This window comes from Drosophila santomea, chromosome 3L (assembly GCF_016746245.2).
Source record: "Drosophila santomea strain STO CAGO 1482 chromosome 3L, Prin_Dsan_1.1, whole genome shotgun sequence".
Lineage (NCBI taxonomy): Eukaryota > Metazoa > Arthropoda > Insecta > Diptera > Drosophilidae > Drosophila > Drosophila santomea.
The window spans coordinates 13,046,726-13,069,818 of NC_053018.2; the positions used below are offsets into that span (position 1 = coordinate 13,046,726).

Here is a 23,093-nt window from a genome sequence, read left to right on the forward strand (position 1 = left end):
AGGTTGGTCCAGCCAATACGCCCCCGCTCGAAAAATACCAAACTCTTAAAAATACCAATGGGTTTTAATATTTTGACTTTTTTCTTCTTGAGTTTTCAAAGACAATAATAAGACAGTAAAGACAAACTATTACCTTTTTACCCAGTTTAATATTTATTGTTAAAACTAATCATCAATCATTAATTTCTTCTTTTATTTTAAATAACATTTTCAATGTGAAAACCATTATTGAAAACTACCAATTAAGTAATTTGAATATATAATTAACATAATTATTTTGTTTTATTAAAACTATCCTTTAGTATTTTCTTGCGATTGTCGAATACCGTCTGGTAACACTAGAATGAGAGTAGCGAGCAACAGCAAAGCAAATCAAAATCAAAACAAAAACGAAAATCAGTTTACTTAAATAAAGGCGCGTTTTAATTCGTAAACAAGTTTAGTTAGGACGAAGGAAATGTTTCTAATTAACATAAAGGATTGGTAACTCTATTTTATATTCAAGGTGGACATTATCCTGACCTGATTGTGTTTGTGTACACAAAATTCACGTGGAGCAAACATCTGATTCAAAATTGTTGATAATGGGTGCTTCGAAAAAAGGAGACCTAAAAACGGGTATGATAATTTTGAAAGTTTCAATTCATTTACTAAAACAAGTTTCTAATTTTCTAGGCAAAAAATCTTCAAAGCCTTTAAAAGGCAAAACGAGTTCAAAAGGAGAAAGAAGTTCATCTATAAAAACAAAAAGTAAAATAGAAAAAAAGAATCTTACAGATGTAAATGTTGAACAAAATATGAAAGATGCATCGCAAAAAAATAGTTCAGTTAAGAAAACAGAAATGAACAACATAACAACCAAAAAGAGACGTTCCGCTAAGGATAATGCCTGTGATATGGCCACAAAAAAACCAAGAATCGATGGAGATATAATTCATAGCGAAGAAATTCAGTTTGCTAAAAACTTAATTGGAAAGCAAGGAACTCCTGCTTATAACGAGTTCCTCGATTATTTAATTGAAGAAAAAAGTCTACAAATTCTGAAAGAAAATGGAGTTAGGACAGCAAGTATGTCTAGCATTCTTGATAAATCTTATACCAATGCCTGCAGATCCTTTAAAGATCTGTATAATCTGTGGCTGGATGGAAATGGAGATAAAACACATTATATAACAACTTTGGAACATCAAGGCATCAATCTGTCGAATATGTCCAGTATTTTAAGTGGTTCAGGATCAAATGCTTCCAAATCTTTTAAAGATCTGTATGATCTGTGGTTTGACCATACAGGAAATAAAACAATATATCTGAAAGCGCTGGAAGACGAAGGTATTAACCTTCAGAACATGTCTAGTATCCTCAGTAAAGCAGGACCAAATTCAGCGACAGCTTTCAGGGATCTTTACGACCTTTGGTTCGACGAACAAGGAAACAAAACGACATATTTGAAAACTTTAGAGAAGGAAGGAGTTAACCTACCCAACATGTCTAGTATCTTGAATGGGGCAGGATCAAAAGCAGTCACAGCGTTTAAGGACTTGTATAATCTCTGGTTTGATGATCAGGGCACTAAAACGACATACATGAAAACCTTAGAAAAAGAAGGCATAAATCTGTCCAATTTGTCTGGAATTTTGAGCAAGGCTAAGAGTAATGCTGCAAAAGCATTTAAAGACTTGTACAACACCTGGTTCGATAAGCAAGGCAACAAAACGATGTATCTGAAAACTCTAGAAGAACAAGGAATCAATTTAAGAAACGTATCCAGTATCCTGGGAGGAGCAGGTGCCAATGCCACCAAGGCTTTTAAGGAATTATATGATCTGTGGTTCGATAAGCGCGGCAAAAAAACGAAACTATTAATAACCCTCGAGGGCAAAGGTATTAAATTGCCAAACATATCCAGTATTTTACACAGGGCTGGTTCAAACGCTGCCAACTCATTCAAGGATTTATATGACCTGTGGTTTGATCATCGCGGAGAGAGAACCCAATGCCTGAAAACATTAGAAAGGGAAGACATAAGTCTGGTCAGCATATCCGACATTCTACACGGATCTGGATCTAGTGCCTTCAAAGCATTCAGAGAGTTGTATGAGTTGCTGTTTGACGCCCAAGGAAATAGAACCCAGTTTTTAAGAACTCTAGAAAATGAAGAAGTACATCTAGCCAATATATCAAGTATTCTAAGTGGATCAGGATCAAATGCAGCCAAAGCCTTCAAAGACCTATACCACTTGTGGTTTGACGAAGATGGGAAGAAAGCTAAATATTTAAAAAGTCTGGAAATGGAGGGAGTAAACCTAGCCAACATGTCAAGTATCTTAAGTAAATCAGGGTCCAATGCTCCAAAGGCTTTTAAAAACCTGTATAGCATTTGGTTTGATGAAAGTGGCAAGAAGACTAAGCAACTGAAGGCAATTGAAAACGAAGGTGTAAACATTGCTAACATATCAAGTATACTACATGGTGGCGGATTGAATGCTTCTAAGGCATTTAAAGAGTTATATGACCTTTGGTTCGACGAAGAGGGAAAGAAAACCCAGTACCTAAAAACACTTGAGAAGAAAGGAGTAAATCTAACTAATATGTCAAGTATTCTGAGTGGAGCAGGAGTCAACGCCCCCAAGTCCTTCAAAGATTTATATGATGCCTTTTTTGATGGGCGAGGAAAGAAAAAACGAAATTTAAAGCATTTTATCAAGGGAAAAGGGGAAGACCATTTTACAATGCACAATATATCCGGTATTTTGAGTGGTTCGGGGGCCAAAGCTGTAGATGCTTTTAATGAATTCCACGATGTTTGCTTTAATAGTGAAGGAAAGAGAACCAATCTATTGAATGACTTTTATAATATTGGCTTTACACCAAGTAACTTATCCTCCATATTATGTAGGGGCGGCATTCGTGCTGCCTCCAATTTAAGAAACTTCTATGCTGTCTGTTTTAATGGCGAAGGAGAGAAGTCGAAACTTTTAGCAGATTTCTATAATATAGGCTTTAAGCCAGTCGACCTTTGCAGTTTATTGAGCGGTACAGCAAATTGCCTACAGAAGCTGCACGACTTTTGTTTCGGAGAATCAAATAAGTATCTAAATGATTTCCTGAATGACACAGATGGTTTCACGATAGGTAATTTGTGCAACATTTTACATGGAGCGGAAGATAATGCCATTTCAGCTTTGAAGGATTTTCACGATGCTTGTTATGACAACGATGGGAACAGAACCATTTATTTAGATGATTTCTATAATGTACATTTCAACTCCAGTGACTTAGCTGGTATATTGTCTATGACAGGCAAAAATGCCGCTTCAATTCTAATAAGATTCCATGAAACTTGCTTTAATGGTAAAAATTATCTAATCCACTTCTTAGCTAAAGAGAAGGTTTTTAAACCAAAAGATTTATCTAAAATATTGTACGGAGCAGGAACAAATGTTTGTCATATCTTTGAAAAATTGCATGGTCTTTGTTTTGATCAAGTTGGGCATAAAAGCAATTATTTAAGCGGCCTTTTAAAGGATTATGAATCAAATGAAATAATTAATACACTATACCAAAAACTTCGAAAATCTTCATTAGGCTGTGAAGATTAAGGCAAGTATAAAAATATAGTAATAAATGAAGCAGGGAAATAGGGAAAAGGTTGATAAAAACCGTAAATGTTGTATTAAAAATATACAAAATAATAAAACACAATAAAATAGCTTTATTAGAAATAAATAAATGAAAACTGAAACTGTATCCCTAAGGAATAATTTATAAAACAATGGAAATATAAGTAATAATAGTTTACTTTATGAAAATACTTCTAGTACTAAAAAAGATATATGAATTTATGTTTAAAATAAATCATATCCGAAAGTAACGGTTTCAGCGGATAAAAAATACATTTGGTATTTCCTCACATAGTTTTTTTCAGAGTATTTTTCTGAAGATCTATCGTTTGGTATTTCAGAGCGATAGTGAAGAATGCCTAATGTTCTAGATCTGGTAACACTGCTTAATTGAGCCTTGTGAAAAAAAGAGCGGAAAAACAAGGAAAACTTTTCTAATTCATAGAAAGCGCGGTAGAAAAAAATATTTACATTGATTCGCTGCGCTTACAGAGTGCTTCGAATTGGCATAAAAGGCAAGTTTATCTAACAAAAAGATCAAAGTACAGCCTTTCTCGGACTGTTTTCGTGTGCGTGCTTGTGGAGAGAATTGGTGGATACATAGTGATAAGAAGAGAAAGAGAGGGTGGTGGAGCATGTGAAACGTGGAATAGAAGTCTGATGCCAAAATTGTTGTGTCTTCTAGAATATTGCAAATCAAAGCTGGAACAATGAGTGCGCCGAGTGAGGGCGGCGCGGGAGGAGGAACGGTGGGCGGTGGAAGTACAGCTACAGGGCCATCAGGTAAGTTCGCCGATATCCAAGTGGAATATTTATATATTTATCCACATACGTATATACGTATTAGCATTGTGCTCGTGTATGCGTGTGTATACATAACATTTGTGCACCTCTCTTTTGCTCTCGCATACGCGCACTGTTTGTTTCCTATTCCTCTTTGCACTTCACCTTCGCAGCAACGGCTGCTCTTCTCTCTGTGAGTGTGTATGTCTTTGTTTTGTTGTTACTGTGCATTCGTGGCAGGGTTGCCAACGGTCCTGAAATTGTTCTTATTCTGTTGGAACTCAAAGATAATCTATTTCCAGTTATTTATCTAATAAATTGATTTGTTTGGTTTTTGAAAAAAGATCAGCTTAATATTTTGTTCGTTTTTAATATTCATATATTATAAAGAAAAGAAGACCAAACAAATTAACGTTAGACAATGTCGTTATATGTAGCACCCCAATTTCATTGTCCGTCCATTGGTGTTCCATGTGGAGCTTTTAACCGAAATCTCACAGTAGCCACCAACTGCCACCCGCACAGCCCCCCTGAAAACCATTAAGATACGCACCCAACAACTGCACACCCATGCAGTGCCATCGTTGTCATTGCTGCCATCTATATATCCATCATCATCATCATCTCTGGCAGCCACTGGATCTTTATCCGCATCTGCATCTGCATCTGCATCCGCATCCGCATCCTTGGTATCGCACTCACATCCGCCCCTGCAGCTGCGCGGCGTCATAAACAAGTACTCATTGCCATCCCATTTGCCATCCTCTGCAGCGCACCCGGCGGTGGCCGCCAAGATCACCCACGTGAAATCCGACGGCGGCGGTGGGATATCCATTGCAGGCACACCGATCCTCAGCGGAGGCACAATTAAGGTGGCGGCGGCCAATCCAGTTCAGCAAACTTCCCTGGGAGGAACTCCAATTGCTCTGAATGCAGGACAAGCGACAACGGCGGCTTCGATCCGTGCCATTGGCGCTGGTGGTCAGTCCACACAGGTCCGGGTGGTGATGCCAATGATCAAGCAGCTAGAGAATGTTACGGCCACCGGAAGAACCCAGATTACAGCCATACCAGCTGCACCGGCGAGGAGTGGGGCAAATGCATCGATCACGGTTACCAGGCCCGTAAGCCAGACCTACTTGCCGCGGGCCAGTGTGACGGCCACCCAGATGGGCGGCGTTGGCGTTGGAGTGGGCCAGCGGCTCGTGACGCCATTGAGAGCCACATCGTCGGCCACTGTAACGCCCACAGCACCAACAGTACTGAGCTCAACCGGAGGATTTGTACGCGGAGCAACAGCATCGGTGAGCAGAAGTGGTGTGGCGCTTTCATCGCAACCATCGTCTGCTGTGATCTCGTCCAGCAACAGTGGTGCATGGATGCAGAGTCAGGGGCAGGTGCAACTGATCCGCACCATTCATCAGCCACGCCAGAGGATTATAACGACATCCGCGGGGGTGTCGAATGCCAGTGTGGTGACCACCACTCCAGTGCAAGCGCCAACAGGTAAGTTGCTCCTTTTCTAACGCTGCAACAGCATTCTAATCGAGTTTCCACATAGCTCTTTCCGTTTCCACTGGTCAGCCCTTGACGACACAACAGGCGACGGGACCGGGAGGTGGTCCTCAGGCCTATGTGGCCACTGTGCTGCCACAGAGGCAGCATCAGGCTACACTAGTTTACTCCTCCAATGTGTCTGCGCCCAATGCAAGTCAGAATCCGGGTCAGCAATTTAATCCGCGCTTTGCTGTGGCCACGCCCACAGGCGGAGTAACAACCACGACTCCCGGCGGAACGACAGTAACACCTCGACAGGTGCGACCAATCCCGCTGGGCAAGAGTTTTCCAACCGCAAAGCTGAACACCACCAGCATAAGCATCAGGGCACCAAGCATCCCGCAGCTGAATACCAGCGTCACGGCGTCACCAACGGCCGTCAGTGTTTCCGGTGGAGCAACTGTGGCGCCCGGGCGGGGTCCCGGTGCCGGAGGAACTGCCCTGACCGCCACTAATATGCCCACCACACGGATCATCCAGCTGCAGCAGCCTGCGACGGGAACCACTCAGCAGATCATCGGATCTGGAGCTCGTCTGGCCGGGAATGTGATGCTGCAGCCATTCTTGATGAGCACTACCGCGGCGGCTAAGATGGGTAAGTTGATACTGATAGTTGGGGAACTTTGCTTACGAAAGAGCAAGTCATCGAAGCTAGCAATCTGTAATGCAATAGATTATTCTACAACACTATACAATTACATTTGTATAAGACTGAAGTGTCTGCTGTTAAATTGTAAACTATCGATAAACCTCTTTCACTGTCATCCTGACAGCAGGGAATTCAGTGCTCTTTGAAGCAGAAGGAAAATCTCAGTTTCTTGAAATCTTACTAAACTCTTTCCTCATCCTACCTACCTACGAACTATATTTCGATTCAGTCTACACCTAACATCGTGCCTCTAATCTGAATCCTGAACCGAACGCCAAAAAGTTTTACCAAAAGAACCGCCAGAGCTCAAAACTCCATCTTGCTTTGAAACTCCAGTGAAATGGCCAATTCTTGCGGATCAACAACCATGAACAGCGTGCTGGCATTGGAGAAACAGCTCATGGAGAAGAATAGATATCTGGATCTAATCATAAAAGAGTGCCAGGATAAGCCTATGGTCAAAACGAGTCCTGTTTTTAAGCAGCGTTTCGACTCCCAGGAACAAGTAGAGGACCTTTTTATGGCCCTGCAACAACATGTCAATTCCATCCGAAAACTAACTTCACATTGTCCTGCAGTGCAGTCCCTTGAAAACGGAATTGAGTCTTTGGAAAATGGAATTGAAAACCAAGACATAAAAGAAATAAAAACGGGCGTCACGCCGCCGGTCTTAGAAATTGGCAAAAAGCGACGTTTTTGGAACTGCAAATATTTGAGGGACGACTATATCGAGCAATTTAGGCGTAGGGCGGCTCAAAGAGCCGAAATAAATATGAAGCACTTGAATGAGGCAAATGAGATGTTTCTCAGAACCAAAAACAGGCGCATAGCCTACGAAGGCGGCTTATTCAAGAAGCTTCTCTTGGAGGAAGTCATGCCGAAGTCCATCCATGTCATAGAGGAGGTACAAGTCAGCACCGAGCTAACTCCGCTGACCAAGGTGCAACAGGATCGGCGGGTGGCATTGTCTGAGGGTCCGCTGAAGCAGGTAATTGTGACCAAGTTCAAGTTGGACATCCATCGCAGCGAAATCAAAATCCTGACTGAAGGCGCCTGGCTCAACGACGTAATAATTAACTTCTACATGAACCTACTGGCCGAGCGATCGGAGAAGCGTCCTGGTCAGGTGCCCAGCGTGTATGCCATGAACACTTTCTTCGTGCCCCGCCTGCTGCAGAGTGGTTTCGATGGCGTCAAACGCTGGACTCGCAAGGTGGATCTCTTTAGCAAGGACATCATACTTGTGCCTGTTCACCACAGCGGCGTTCACTGGTGCCTGGTCGTAATCGATTTGCGTGCAAAAACAATGCTGTACTACAATTCAAAAGGCGGCGGCAATCCGAAGGTGATGCGTGCACTTGAAAAATATCTGCGTATGGAGTCGTTGGACAAGCGGGAGCTACCTCTGGACACCAACGACTTTCGCATCGAGCATGCTCGGGATGTGCCGCAACAGGACAACATGGACGATTGCGGCGTTTTCACCTGCATGTTCGCGGAATACCTAACGCGGGATGCTTCAATAACGTTCTGCAAGGATGACATGAACTATTTCCGTATTAAGATGGTTCTGGAGATTGCCGACGGCGAGCTGTGGCAGTAGTCGTTCTGCTATAGATTTTATAAGACTTTATTTCTTACTTAACTTTACAGTTTCTAGCTTACTTATTTATAAGTTGAGCGGTCTATACAATAAACTAAAATCGAAAATAGCGTTGTGGGATTTACTTTTAGCAATTTTCAGAATTGTTTTGTGGCTTGCTCTTTTGTAAGTGAATTGAAAAGAATTTTGTAAACCTCTTACTCTTTTATTGCCATAATCTATATGTTTGAATCATTCTTTCGACAGGCATTCGTCCACCGGTCACCATGACCGCCAAAGTCCAGCCATCGCTGACGATCACACAGCTTAATCCCATCGGAAAATTATCAACTGGCGGAGGAAGTGGTGGACCAACGATGACGCCGCAGGGCGTGGCCAGCATCCAGGCGGTACCGGTGCCGAATGTCTCCGCCAGTGTGGTTAATCCAAGTTCGGTGGCGGGTGCCACCTCGGCGGCCGGCGGTGCCACTGTCCTCCCACTTACCATCAGCGGTAGGGGAGCGGGAGTGGGACCAGGCGGTAATATCCTCACGGGAACTCTGACGCCCATCAAGAACGCCAGCGGCATTACACTGGGCAAGATGATGATGGCTCCAGCCTCCTCTGCGCCTGGAGCAGATGGTGCCAGTGCAAGCGGGGCCACAGTGACGGGCTTTCAACGCACCTGGAATCCGGTAGTGGCTTCGCAGAGCCAGTTGATGAAGGTACGTTGAAACTATCTATACGACGTTGTAACCAACTACTAAACCTTAATCTTAATAGATCGACGAGAAGGGAAGTGCTGCCACCATCTACTACGAGTCTATGCCAGCCTCCGCCTCCACGGGCGTTCTATCATTGACTACGACCACGGTGACGCAGAGCACCCAGGCCCAGGCACAATTGGTTAGCAGCGCTGGTGGCAGCCTGTCGGTGTCTTCGCTCCCCTTTGCCAGTCATGCGACTGCCGGGGCGGGATCGGGTGGAGGCGGATCGCAGGCTACGTTTACGGTACTGCCCTCGGGTGCTGGTGGAACAGCTACCCGGACCATTGGTCACCAGCAATTGATAATACCAGCAGGACCAAATAGTGCGCCGCCGCAGCACATGGTTATTCCGCTGCATACGTCCGTGAAGGTGACAACGGGAGCGGGAAATCCGCAGCAGGTAGCAGGAGGTGGAGCACTGGTGTCCAGCTTTATGCGCAAGCGGGATGCGGATGGTTCGCCAATACGGGCGGCTAAAAATCTAGGACCCACTTTGCTCTCAATGGCTAGCAACACCAGTGGACAAAATATGCCACCGGCTCCGGGCACCACCTTCAATATTCAGCCAGTGTCCGTGACAGTGCCTCAATCAGTCGCTTCCGGACTGACTGTTGAGGCGCTGGCGAAGAAGGAACGGGAGCGAGTCACCCATGGTGTAGCAAGTAGCGCGACCAGTGTGCCAGCCACTGTTGGCCCCGTGAACGCAACGAGCACGAGAAATTCGCGGGCGGAGTCGCCGGCTTCGTCGGACGGCTCAACTACAGTGTCGGCGAATTCTTCACCTGGTGTGGATCAGCAATTACAGGACAGGATTGGCGATCCGCCAGCCACTGGAAGCGCTGGTGGACGCGATAATTCCATGCATTTTAATCCCATCAATGAGGTGTGTACAAAAAAATATATGCTTAGCTTTAGCTTTAATGTTTGTTCCTCAAAAGATGTACTCATCGCACCAATCGATGCAGCAGAACCTTGGTCACTCGTCACTGGGAGCACGCAGTGGTAGCAGTGCCTTTGTGGATGTGCAAGCACCAACGCCACAGCAGCAGCAGCCTCAGCAGGTGCCTCATTTGGTGGGATCGACGCAAATGCAGCAGGGCACGCGCATGAATGGTACTGGTAATAGCTCCAGCTCCAGCTATGACTGCTCCTCTAGGAAAAAGGCGCGACGATCAACGTGAGTTAATTGACTGGTTGCTTTATATGCAATTAATTAATCCTTAATGTATTTGGCAGCAATGACAGCCAGCACTCCACGCAAAGTCAAGCATCGCTATCGCTGCCTCCTCCAAGTTCGGAACCAGCGACGACGGCTGGTGCATCCTACATGCAGAAGCACAACAATGGAGGACTGCTGGTAACAGCTGCGACCCCGGGTGTTGCTCCAAATAGTGCGCCAGGCGATGCCAACCACCGGAACAGCACACCAGCTGTGACGGGCAACAAGGAGAACGCCAATCCCGTGGACTTTGTGATTCGTCGTCCGCGCAATTGTGCTCTGCTCAACGTAAGTTCAATGCTTAGTTCAGTTTGTAGTAGTTAACACATGTTTTCGTTGATCCACAGACGTATAAGCCCACACATAAGTTGGCCAACAACCATTTCCATCGGTACACGGATGTGAAGCCAAGGGAAGAGCGGCGGGCTACAGTCATTGACTTAGCCAATCAGCCAAATGTGCAGGGCAAAATTAATGGATGGAAAATTTACCATTTACGCTCGCAAATGGAGGACTTGGTAAGCAATGCGCATGGAAATGTTGGTAACACTTTGATTAAACTGATCTTTTCCAGAATGAATCCGAAGTTTTTAGCCTGGGCAGACTGGAGACCATGCTGCAGGATCTCGAGAAGGACAAGGAGAAGAACAGCGAAATTGAGCGAGTCACTGAACTGCTGAAGGTGTGCTTTTATACTTATATTCATTATGTTTAAATCTCAAGCTTATACCTATTTACCTTGCAGGGCAACATTCAACGCAGCAAAATTATTACCGATGGCATCAACGAGGCACAGAATCAGTTAATGAAGATCTTCGAGCATAAGCCACACGTTTCTGATATAATCACCCGATGTGCTTCGAAAAGGAATTTCAAGAAGCGCGAAAAGATCTAAAAGTAATTGACAAATTTTAGCCCAGCCAAGTGTATTGATAATTTGTACATTATATAATTTAAGCGAAAAGTGTAGATTTAAGCTAATTACCTTAAACGCGATCGATTTGTAAGTCCTACAGTTACAAAGAAAACCAGCAATATTTTTTCAATTTCCTAAGCTAAAAAGAAAAATACAAAAACCGTCGAGTTGTATTAAGTAGAAAATTGTTTATTATTTGATTTGAATGACTGAATGTGTCTGTGGTTATCCTTTTGCTGTTGGTCTTTCAGTAGAACAATGTAAGAACTTGAAGGAATCTCAGAAACATACTAGTTGAATTAGTTATTTGAAAGCATGGGCGGCGGTGGAGGAACGCCATTGAACATGGGATGCATAGCAGGACGTGGCGGTCCCGGCATGGGAAATCCGCCCGGAGGACCCAGTGCCCTATGTAGATTCGGCGGCGGTGGCGGCAGGATCTTTGGCTCGAACTTGAAGGCGAACTGAAGGAAGAACTGCTTAGTGTCACGGTTCCAGTGCGTCCAGAACTTGCCCTCGCTCTTCTCCACTTCTCGGGACGGCACCTTGAATCCTATGGTCTCATACGGCTCGGCGGCAAAGAGAAGGTACTGCCACTTGCGGTCTGGCGGCTCGATCTTCTGCTCGTAGGCGGACATGAAGCGGTGACGCGGTACAATGGACTCGGTGATTTCCGGGTAGTCCACTTGAAACAGCAACGACTGCTGGCCGTTGCTGAGTTCACGCTGCTTGGTCACCCGGTAGCCGGGTCGTCCGATCTTGACGAACTTCTTGGGCTCTACGCGTGGCTTCTCGGGCGCCAGCAGCGAAGAGGGTGCCTCTTTAGCCTCCTTGGCGGCTCTTCTGGCCAGATTATCCTGATGCTTCTTGCCCTGCGTGTGGGCCAAATAACTGCCCTCGTTGTTGTGCAGCGTCAGGCACAGTTTGCACTCGTAGGAACCCAAATGGTTCTTCATGAAGTACGGATCCTTGTTAAGATCAATGGTCTCCAGGGCCAGTTGACGCAGTCGCTCCTTGCGGTCGCGGTTCGTCTCCGACCAGGAGGCCACGCCTCCGCTGCCGGTCTTGCCGCCGGCGCGGTTCTGGAAGTCCATTGTGTAAGTTTTATCTTAGTTTTTACCCGTGAGAAGGAAAAGTTTTGCGTTGGTAAAAACTCTCGAAAATTTGTTGTACAGAACAGGGTTGACAAAAAACGCCGTTTCGGTTAGCGATGGGAGTTTCTCAGAACATATCGATAGTTATTGTGCAGGATCAAAGTAAACAAAGAAAATAAATTGCATGTCTATTTATGAATACAACTTTTTTCTTATGTTTGTAGTTCTGTCGCAACTGGATCTTGTATAATTAGCTGTAATAAATATACAACAATTTATATATTTGGCTTATAGCTTTTGCGATATATATGGATGTACTGTTTGACTATTTTAGTATATTTTACCGAAGCTTACGGAATATTATACTTTGGTAAAGCGGTCATACTATTAATTCGAGTTGCACATGCTTGATCTTTTAAGAATTTAAAAAGTGAAAAATGTCTAGACAGCGGTCTATAATAAAGTAAAACTAGTGCTGGTGATCAGTATTAGATTTAAAAAAGCGAGTTTTATGTAATTGTCACTGCGTGGATAACGTCGGATTAAAAAAAGATCCAGGAACAGATAGGCGTGCAAACTAAACGAGTGTGAAAGAATTTGGACTTCTGTCGTCACTCTCATGAAATAGCTGTGCCAGTCTTACGAGAATTTCCAAAAAACAACGAAATGGACGACTCCAAAAGGCAGGTCATCATGGGTCCACCGGCGGCAGTGACCAGCACCTCCAACCAACCGCAGCCCGTTAATCCCAGCATTTACCCTCCTCCACAAGCGACCAAAAGTGCTGCAGCACCGCCCAAGCGGATAATTAAGAAGATTCAGCTGGATTTCAACAAGCTTAAGGAGGCTGGACTCGACAGGCAGCTGGCCGAGGTGCTCAGGAAGCAGAAGCTGGATGCCAAGAGGGTGGGCCACCCATCGTCCAACACTCTTTCCACCTCTGCCGCAGCGCAGTCGACGCCAACTGCGGCAGAGAGCAAATTGCAGTCGCCACAACAACAATTGCGTCAGCCTGGTAAAGATACACATATATTTGTTTTAATCCTGTGCACCGCTTAAAAAACCGTTATATAGTCGGGGTTTTCCCCCCAAGTGCTTGCAAAACCTTCTAAATGCATCTGCGAGTTTCGGACACTGGCCCAAAAACCAAAACGATGGCGCAACTGATTGAGACGTCGGCAGATTGTCAAAGAGTTAGTTTTTGCGATAATTGTTTCTGAGTTCGTCTCACAGCGAGTGCGCTGTGCTTCATCACATCTCATTCCTTCTTCTTCAAGTACCGAAATATTTTATTTTTATTGTTTTTATAAATTTAGTATATGTACAGTATATAAACCAACCGTAGACCGGTTTAAATTCAAGTTTTTAAAGATTAAGAAAAGGACAATTTTTTAACAAATTTTTAGGTTAGCTAAGTTATTTAACCGGCTTTTCAGTATATTTATCTATTTACTTTCACTTTGCAAACACGACGATTCAAAATAAATATAAAAAATTAATATATGAAGTGAATTTTTAATGTATTGTCAATTATTATTCATAATCAAACATGGTAATTTAAAACACATTTATTTCCGTAATACCTTATATATTAACATTAAATATATTTTAACCTTCAATTTAAAAATTAAATTTTTAAGCAAAATAACTTTGTGGTATTTTTCAATAACGCAAAATACTGCTAATTCCAGAACCCTCAAATTATAATACATTTTGTTTGTTATAATTAAAACGTGAGAGTTTTTAAAGAAAACTTAATTTTAAATTTTAACAAATTAATTAATCATTAATTTTTTGCGTGTTAGTTTGGTTCCAGACTGAAACAATTTAAAAAAAAGCAAAAAAGTACTAGGGGCACTTTTTATACCAATACGCCTAATAAGCTGTTAATTCATAAATATAATACCCGTGCAAGGGTATATATTTTTTTTTTTGAATGCTTATCCGCCAAACTAGATTCAAGACCCACTCTTGCCACCACAGTTCGTATTCTTTCGGTGGTTCAACCGTCAAGTGCGCGCTCAAAATGAGGTTAGGGACGAAGCGTCGATGTGATGCAAACATAATTCCCTTTTTGGCCCGGGTTCAAATCCCGGTGCGGTCAAACTGCCGTTTGTGTGTGCGATTGTTTTTGCTGTTATGTGCTCCATCTGGTTTTATTTACTCTTTGCTTCTACGATGAGTTGCACATTTAGTGAAAAAGACTGCTCATTTCCCTTTTAAAAAGATGCTACTTTATCTTTATAAGTAAATTTAATAATTTTGTAGCCTGCTCCAGAGATTACATAATTCTTTATAACAACCTTTGTACATTACTTATTGTATTTTATCAATGTACAGCACCTCAGCCCTTGGTAAAGCGTATTATGATCTCGGAATATATCGAGAAGGTGGTGCCCATCCAGCCGATCCCAAACACAACGGATGGTGACCGTTCCAAGCAAGTGAAGGCGCTATTAAAGAACAGGATACTAAACAAGAGCTTGGTCATGAACACGCATTCCCAGCAGAAGCCAACAACTTCCAAGGCAGCAACCAAGATGCCACCACCTGTCTGCCACGATTCAGCTCCTCGTAGTGGCGGGATTTCCCCATCTCCTGCAGCCTTTTCCGTGCCCATTGCCAAGGCGGACTTGAATGTCCGACCAAAGCAGCCCCCACTTTTGCTCAATTTGGTCAATCAGCTGCCCAAACATCGAGCCATGTGCATATCGAGTAACAGTCCGTTGGTAAACCAGCATGGGACTACTGAACAGATTTCAGTACATCATGTTTCACCAAGTCCACAGAGAATGCCAGTACAACAAACTCCGCATGTTTCAAGCCATCTTAATCCAGCTCCAGAGATTTCTACAGCTCGAGCAGCTGCTGCTGCTCCCACACAACTTCACAGGACACCATCACCGCCGCTAATTGTGCTGGAGAACAAGGTGTTGGCACCCAATGAGAAGATCGATTTGAGTGGGCTTCGCCTGCCAAATGCTCCGGTGGAAGCTAAGAATTCTGCGGATACCGCTGCTACTGCTACACCGAATATCCAATCTAAGGTGATCAAGGGCAAGGTTATTATGAACGCCAATAAGTTTAAGGTATCCCGGGAAAAACTGGCAGAGATGGCCAAAGAGATTCGTAATCAGGTGGATCAGGTGAAACAACCTCAAGTTATGAAAACACTAAATTCAATAGAAGTTATTTCCAAAATTGAAACTACTAACACAATACTTCAACCAAAACGAACTTCGCCTTTCTCTTCACCAACTCTAAAAGGAAATATCGCTCCTTTGTATAATTCAAAACCTAATAAAACACCAGATTTGCCAGCTGGCTCAAGTATTCGTTTGAATCCATTACCAGTAGAATCTACAATACAAACTATGGATTCGAAAGAGTCTATTGAAGAGCAGGCAATAGACTTTCCTACATCAGTGCCTACAACAACTGAAGATCAAATTACTCCTGATTCAAATCCATCTCTCAAACAGCCAGAATTCCCACCAACAATTTCAGAAACGGAAGGAGTCAAGACTTTCGCAAATCCTCTTGACTTTCCTGTATATATTCCGACAACTCCGGAGCCAAAATCAGTCACGACCACAGAGGCGAGCCCTCTAAAATCTTTTGCTGAATTAATAGATTATCCGGAAGTAAATGCTGTTAAATCAAGTACTCCTGTATATATTCCAATAACTTCGGAAAGAGGTAATTTGACATCAGAGGTTACCACAGATTCAAACGCGCTTGATTTGCCTAACCCAAAAAACATGCCTGAAGAACTAAAGACGGATTTGGTTACCTCTGTCCCCCCAACACCCAAATCGCATAATACGAAAAACGCAGAAATAGGTGATTTGGATTCCCAAGCGGACACATCAGCAAATGATAACGAACAATCGAGTTCTTCTGGGGCTACATCACCAGTGCATAAAATCCAATCCGCAGTAGATTTCATAGCTCAGCTGACAGCTGAAAATCCGCTGGATGAAAGCAGCTTTATGGATCTTTCACCGGAAGAGCAAAGGTTAAGTGCTCTGTTTGGATTTGGAGGATGCTCGTTTCCTAGTGCGCCGATTGAGCAACCCGTGGATGAGCTGCCCATCGGAAAGATCGTCAAAATGGACGATATGAATATATTGCACGCTACTTTGGACATAAACAGCGACAGTACGAACGTACTGCGGATCAGTCCAAACGCAGTGAGAATGCAAAGCAGTGTTTCAGCATTGGATAAATCATTGCTTGAGTTAGATGTGGCAGACTCAGCACTGGAGGAGACTAATATACAGATTAACTTCCCAACACCAGTAGATACCACTGCAATCGAATCAGAAAGTGTGAAATCTTCGGTAGATATCACACTACTTGAAGAAACCAAAGAAGTAACCTCTGTTATTACAACTTTGTCAGAAAAGTCTGACGAAAAATCACAAGTGCCTTTGGAGGAGGTCAAGACAGTGTCAGATCCAGAGCCATCAAAGGAGGTCAATCCTCCCGTGAAAAGGGCACCTATCAGATCCAAAAAAGCTAAAATTAATCTAGTGCAACGCACTAAAAGACCAAGTATCCCAAAGCCGATGGAAGTGAAGAAAGCCAAGTTAGATTTTGAAGAGGAAGACGAGCAGGCGTTGGCTATCGATCACAGCCTGATGGAGGATCGATACGGAGTCCCTGGAATCGAGGTAATTGACCATTCAGCTATCCTAAGCTCAGACCAAATAAATCATAATTTATCTAGTGTTAATTACAATCCAAAGGTGCCAGCAGATGAGAAGCAGCGTGAAGAAGAAATCAGTCCAATTCAAGAAGAAGATTCAGCTAAAATCCAAGACAAAGACGATGAGAGTGAAATAAACTCGCAGAAAGTAGATCAAACGCAGTCGAAATCTGCATCAGAACGAGACCTAACCCAGTTGTATCACCCACCCAAAATGCCCAAAAATAAATCAACACACCAGACCAGTAGTCAAGACACCCTAGAGGATCCACAAGCCGCATCGTCAAGCAGTAATGTCTCCCTATGGGATGTCCTCTCACAGGAACCACCAGTCCCACAGGGCGACCCGCAGTTACCATTTCGAAAGGACTCCAAGGAGTTAAATACCAGTGCAAATAGCTCAGTTGATGTCACAGGAATACAGAATTTAATTGGCCACTTAACTGCCGAGAAGGTGGTGCCACAAACCAAAAAGCTATCGCCAACTGCTAAATCAGAAGAAGCATCTAGAGTGCCACCGCGCAAGAAGCTTGTTAAGACACGTCCTGTTCTCAGCAAGAGATCCACAAAAGCTGGCCAGAAAAACCCGACGGAGAAGTCCGTGCATTTTGAATTTCTCCATCCAGTTAGCGCGAATGCGGGAAATCGGGTTCCCACTTCCAGCACTAGTGATGATGATAGCTCCATATTTCTGGGCTTCGATGATAACGAAGGGAAACGTTCTAGGACTCCAGTAAGAAGCAAGCGAGTGAAACAAATGAAGATCAATGAAACGGACATCAGCGATGATGCTACACCCGATCACGATGAGACCGAGGAGGAGCAGCAGTCTATGGAGATACAGCAACCAGTGAAGAGCTCTGAGGCTGTTTCTCTGTTTACTTTTAACCATCACAAGGTTGTGGAAGCTTCTTCTGATGATTCAGATAGCAGTAATGCTGGTCCTTCTAGTCCAATAGATTTTGGAGGTAACATGTCGATGGATGACAGCAAAACGAGTAAAGAGTGTCCAAAGAAGAATGAAACCGCATGGGAAGAATTGGTAAATGAAAAGCCAATTGCCGGAGACGCAATTTCCCCTTTAAAATCCGCTATTGAATCAACAGAAGATTGTCCAGGAATTGATGATCAACCTAGCACGGATGTGGATGCATCTAATCATAGAGAAGAATCATCTTTCTGTGCTCCCAACGACAATGAGGACCAAATATCTCAGAGAGTCATAGATGAAAAACAGCTAGAGCCTGTGATAAGCGAAAAGGATTCCATAACTATTGACAGCAGTTCACAAAACAGAAGAAGAAAGTCAACAAAATCAATTTCAATTACTGTAACGGAAACTCCTGATGAAGATGATAATGATAGTTCAATTACTAGCAGAGTCAACGAAAAGCGAGTTACTAGAAGTCCTTTAAAAACACCAGAATCCTTGGAAAATACTGGTACGATTAAAATGAAGGAAAAGCAGGAAGATGTATCAACTGAGAAGCCAGTCTCATCCTTAAGATCTAGGGGAAAAAGAAAGACAGGAAATTATATCAAAAAGATCGATGAGCCCCAAGAAGTTAATAATTCAGAACTAACTTCTGAAAAAACAAGTTTCGCAAAAAAAGACGAAGAAATTACAGAACTAGAAGATCCTGAACGATTGGCGACAGGTGATAGAACAGAAGGCACAGATACAATAGAAAATCCGAAAGACAAAATCACCGTGGAAAACACTGATACTAAAGAAAAAAGAAAATCTCGTTTTAAAGCTCTTAAAGATTCTAAGAAAGAAGGGGAAGATATTCAAGCTCCTGAGGACGATGCGAATTTGACAAAAGACGATTTACCTTCAACTATTGAGAATAATATAAGTTCAGCTGAGAATCTAAAAGACCAAAAGCCCGTTGACGTTCCGGAGGTATCCGTAAAATCAAAAAGAAATCGAAAATCTCTTTGTGCAACACCAAAAACTCAAGTGCCACCTGTTATTCAGCCTGAACCAGTATCAAATCCTGTATCATCTTCAGAAAATTCGGTACCTACGATGGACGTTGATGTGTCAGAGGAGAACGAGGCAAAAAATAAGCGAAAAACTCGAAGTAAATCTCCAAAAACAAGAGGTTCATCAACTATTAAGCAGATTGCAAGTCCAGAAAGTTATGCAATTAAAGATTCAAATGTACAAGCTATAACTGAAAGTTCGACGAGACCAACTAGACAAAGGCAATCTCGTTACAGTAAAGCTAAATCAACTTCCAAAACTCCGGCAGATTCTGAACCTGAAAAACTAACCGAAAGCGGCATATCAGGTGTTATTCAAGATTCAGGTGAGGCAAAAGCTGGTGCATCAGAGAAACCAAGCGTAGACGTAAATTTGAAACTTAAAAAGAATTCCTGTGAGGAACAAGAAGAACAAAAAATAAGAAAAAAACGGCAATCCCAAAGTGGAACATCAAAAGTAATAGTTCCACCAGTAACTGAGCCAAAATCTGATTTAATTCCGGAGAAATCACCTACAGAGAATAAAGATGATAGTGGTCAAGTCCAAAAAGAACAGATAGAGCCGACAACGTCTAAAAATTCGAGGGGAACACGACAATCTCGATCAATAGCATCTTCAAATACTCCAGCCACTACGGTTGCCACACCTTCAGAAGATCCTCAGTTGGCTAAAAGTGATTTTGCCAAACGAAGGACTTCGTCTCGAAAAGAATCAGTCCCAACAGACACGACATCCTTAGTTAACGTTCCAGAAGAAAGTGCGGCTATAGAATCGGCTCCCAAAAGAGGCAGAAGGAGTAATATCTCTAGTGTAACACCTGACACCTCAACACCGAAATCAAGTAAATCTGGGCCTCTAAATGCTAGTGAGATGATCCCGCCAACAAGTGAAGAACCGAAGGTTCCAGCAAAAAGGGGAAGAAAGCGCGCTCCTTCTTCTGATATACAATCTCAAGCAGCCAAAAAGTTAAAGACTGAGGAAAGTTCGGAAACCGAAAGAGTAGCTGATTTTAATCTTCGCCTTCTGCTCATAAGAAAGCGGGATCAGTTGGACACAGACGAAGTGTTAACCGATGATGGAAAGGGGCAGGGTCCTCTGCATTGTGGCTTGTGTATGGCGCGCAGCGATAAGAACAATTGGCAGCGCCATTTAGGAGAGCATTATGGCGTTGGTTGGCTTGTGGGGGAAACACCCAAGGTATGTCTGCTTACATAAACTGTAATTTAAATCTTAACTTTAACTTTCTTCATAGAATATCACACGTGCTGGTATAATGACAATGATGAAGAACTATCTTCAGAAAAACGTAGGAAAACTAACTTGCCGCCTTTGTAATCATCAATTGGGATCGTACTTGGGCATGATGCTCCATCTGGAGGGATGTGGCAACAAGCAGCGTTTTCAGTGCGAATTCTGCCAGCGCTCCTATACCAAACTCTCACTTCCGGTCCATATAAGAACTTGTCCGAAGCGCCTAGCGCCCCAGGTCATTGAAGATCCGGAAGACGCGGATAGAGATGGCAAAGAAACCGTTTTTAGTAATGCTGGCCGTGCGAAGCGGAAGTCTACTATTAAGTAAGTACTTAATTATTGATATGTTTTTCGATTTAACATATCTTTCTTAATACAATTCATCACCTTCAGAGCCGAAACCAAGTTAAAGAAAATTGGAGAAGCCCTCACCACCCAAAAGTCGGGGGAGGGGGCTACCGCAAAGAACGATTTCGATGGCGACTCATCAGACTATGATATGACCAAGGACAAGGAGTCTTCTGAGGAATATGATTCGGAAGGAGTGGATTCCAATGAGGACTGCATAAGCAGCGAAGGTGAGGGCAGTCTTGGCGACAATTTCTCCACATCCAAGCAGTCGAAAGCAAACCGACGCGGAGACATTGACAGGAAACGAATATATAAACGACCAGTAAATGTGGGAGAGTGTCAGCAGAAGCCTTGTAAGTAATTTCGAAACACTGGCAATACTTATATATTTAATGTAATTCCTACACTACAGTACTGTCGCGTTATCATCACCTGGAGGCTAGAGCGACCCATAAATGGAATGAATTGTAAGCCAACACAGAATTATCAAATTTGGTTTTATTATAATATTTTTGTTTATTCTTTAGCGTGCAACGCAATTATGGAGCTGCTGCTTTATTCACCCATCTGCTGCCCAGCTATTCGAATATCTCTAGAAAAGATGCAGATGGTTTGTTACCCCCCAGAAACATACCATCTATGCGCTATGCGTATGGTAAAGTTATGAACAAAGACGATTGGAGACAATTGTCACCGTTTGAGGGCTTCAACAAAGAAGGTACGAAAACAGAAAACAAACAAATTAAATTCACCCTAAATTAATGTATTTTTTGACAGGTGAATATGTCGGCTATCTGGGGAGTTCGATTAAGAAACTTGAGTGGGTCCCCCTTCCTCCGAAAGCTGCGAGTCAATACCTTCTATGTTCCGTGCGCTCAAAGATGAAAACCTTTGCAAGACACACAAAATTAAAAGATGATGATGGTTTATTGATGTTACTGAAGTGTAATGCCAAGAATGCAGGCAAATCATGGACCCTGAGACCAGAATTTCATTATGGAGTTCATGTACCCGATGGACCTGTTCATAGTTTTTCATTTTTGCCCAGTGGTGGCTATGATAAGTCTTCAAATCGATTAGCCGTATTGGCTGTGGCAAATACGTTGAGTAGTGTTCAAATCTATGCCCTTCCATTGGAGCTGGCCAATGATGAAAATACCGACGACAAGGTGGTCATCCAACTAGATTCATTGATTACGCTTACATTGGATATAAACAATCCTGTGCAGGATCAGTGCACCAAAATTTGCTGGTCGCTGGTAAGTTTAATGCTGATATTTTTATGCTGAAACAAAATAATTAAAATAAAATTCTTGTCCAGTCTTCGGGACACAATTTTCTAGCAACAGGCTATAGCAGCGGTCACTTTGCATTATGGGACATTGACGATAAGGACAATTTGAATTGTTTCAACAGAAATAATCAGACTCATTTTGTGCCTGTAAATTTTCAATACGTAGGCGAGCGGAATGTCCAATGTAAGTTTCTTTGGTATGACTTTTTCCCTAAGAATTTTAACTTACTTTTGAGTTTTGACCTTAGATATGGATCTGCACTATGACAATAATGGTCCACGGTGGCTTGCAGTTGGCACTTCTATACGTCAATTTAAAATTTATGATATTGCGAACTGGTCGAACCCATATATACTGACACAAGACACCATTTCCAGTCTTTATATGGCTAATTTAACCTGGTCACCTATTTGTGAGACCCTTGTAGTTAGTAGTTCACGTAAGTCTCAAAGATCATCAACTGACGGACATGCCGACTAATGATAACTTCTTTGCAGACTTTTTTCGTACTATAGCAGTTAGTCCCTCGGGTATACAATTCGAGCACAGAACCCTTGATGGAACCCTAACAACGACACGGGAAATGCACACGAATTGCCAGCAAAATCACATGGTGTTTGTAACTGACAACGGCGACTTAGTATTCCTGGATGTGCGAGATCTTAACTGTGGCCCTGCTCTGCTAAAGTCAACGGTCAACTCACGTGCCGTATCCACTACCGAGTTGCACCACTTGGGCTCATCTGCTCCGAAGGCCACGGATCCCATCACCCCCGATGACTTCCTCCGGGACTATGGGTTGCAAATTAATCCCCTGGTCCCTGAGCCCCACAAACGAAAGTCGACATACTTGAGCGCCAAACGTAGACCGCAAAACATACACTCTCTGGCAATGACCAGATTCAATTGCGTTCGTTGCAATTGGAATTCGTCCACTCATACGTGGGTGGCCATGGGCGCAGAACATGGCTTGTTGCGAATCCTTAACTTCGATCGAGATAAATTTTTTTAAAGGATTTTGTGGAAACACTCTAATAACTGAAATCTTCTGAACAAGCACTATCTGAGATTATAACTTATTGTTTTACCATATAAGATGATTAGTTTTAAAACTCGTCAGAAATTGTTTGATTGTAATTTATTTATAGCTGTTGTAAAAATATATATATTATATATTTTATATGGAGTTACTGTAGTTTATATAAAATATATTTACCTGCTTTGCAAGCAAAGATTGCAACTTAGAATCTTGATCTTTGTTATTTAATTAATGGGCAAAGTTTATAATTTAAATGGTAAACAAGAAGC

At 42.9% G+C, this 23,093-nt stretch overlaps 5 protein-coding genes across 8 annotated transcripts; 4 read left to right on the plus strand and 1 right to left on the minus strand.

Annotated features, from left to right (window-relative positions):
* The first annotated feature begins 366 nt into the window (after nt 1–366).
* On the plus strand, nt 367–3,629 carry LOC120450522. Its single transcript, XM_039633604.1, has 2 exons — nt 367–618; nt 676–3,629. The coding sequence occupies exons 1-2, from the start codon at nt 585–587 to the stop codon at nt 3,597–3,599; spliced, it is 2,958 nt and encodes a 985-aa protein (XP_039489538.1). The 5' UTR covers nt 367–584; the 3' UTR covers nt 3,600–3,629.
* Nucleotides 3,630–3,996: 367 nt separating this feature from the next.
* On the plus strand, nt 3,997–11,237 carry LOC120447998 (pneumococcal serine-rich repeat protein). Of its 3 annotated transcripts, none has more exons than XM_039629709.2 (11): nt 3,997–4,135; nt 4,306–4,403; nt 4,929–5,909; nt 5,965–6,555; nt 8,459–8,916; nt 8,975–9,841; nt 9,897–10,135; nt 10,195–10,465; nt 10,525–10,695; nt 10,752–10,859; nt 10,923–11,237. In XM_039629709.2, the coding sequence occupies exons 2-11, from the start codon at nt 4,331–4,333 to the stop codon at nt 11,070–11,072; spliced, it is 3,909 nt and encodes a 1,302-aa protein (XP_039485643.1). In that variant the 5' UTR covers nt 3,997–4,135; nt 4,306–4,330; the 3' UTR covers nt 11,073–11,237. The 3 variants fall into 3 exon arrangements, with proteins under 3 accessions (XP_039485643.1, XP_039485644.1, XP_039485645.1); XM_039629710.2 differs by having other exon boundaries at nt 5,037–5,909; XM_039629711.2 differs by having other exon boundaries at nt 5,175–5,909; nt 10,923–11,236.
* Nucleotides 6,721–8,322, plus strand: LOC120447999 (sentrin-specific protease 1). Its single transcript, XM_039629712.2, has one exon. It carries the CDS (start codon nt 6,950–6,952, stop codon nt 8,210–8,212), a length of 1,263 nt encoding a protein of 420 aa, XP_039485646.1. The 5' UTR covers nt 6,721–6,949; the 3' UTR covers nt 8,213–8,322.
* A 24-nt stretch (nt 11,238–11,261) lies between the features above and the next one.
* LOC120448000 (splicing factor 3A subunit 2) lies at nt 11,262–12,288 on the minus strand. Its single transcript, XM_039629713.2, has one exon. It carries the CDS (start codon nt 12,185–12,187, stop codon nt 11,393–11,395), a length of 795 nt encoding a protein of 264 aa, XP_039485647.1. The 5' UTR covers nt 12,188–12,288; the 3' UTR covers nt 11,262–11,392.
* Nucleotides 12,289–12,575: 287 nt separating this feature from the next.
* Nucleotides 12,576–23,029, plus strand: LOC120450212 (mucin-17). 2 transcript variants are annotated; one of them, XM_039633084.2, is made up of 11 exons: nt 12,576–13,202; nt 14,528–16,863; nt 16,939–20,085; nt 20,141–20,463; nt 20,533–20,843; nt 20,903–20,957; nt 21,018–21,208; nt 21,268–21,749; nt 21,812–21,968; nt 22,033–22,224; nt 22,283–23,029. In XM_039633084.2, the coding sequence occupies exons 1-11, from the start codon at nt 12,854–12,856 to the stop codon at nt 22,795–22,797; spliced, it is 8,058 nt and encodes a 2,685-aa protein (XP_039489018.1). In that variant the 5' UTR covers nt 12,576–12,853; the 3' UTR covers nt 22,798–23,029. The 2 variants fall into 2 exon arrangements, with proteins under 2 accessions (XP_039489018.1, XP_039489017.1); XM_039633083.2 differs by having other exon boundaries at nt 14,528–20,085.
* The last annotated feature ends 64 nt before the right edge of the window (nt 23,030–23,093 follow it).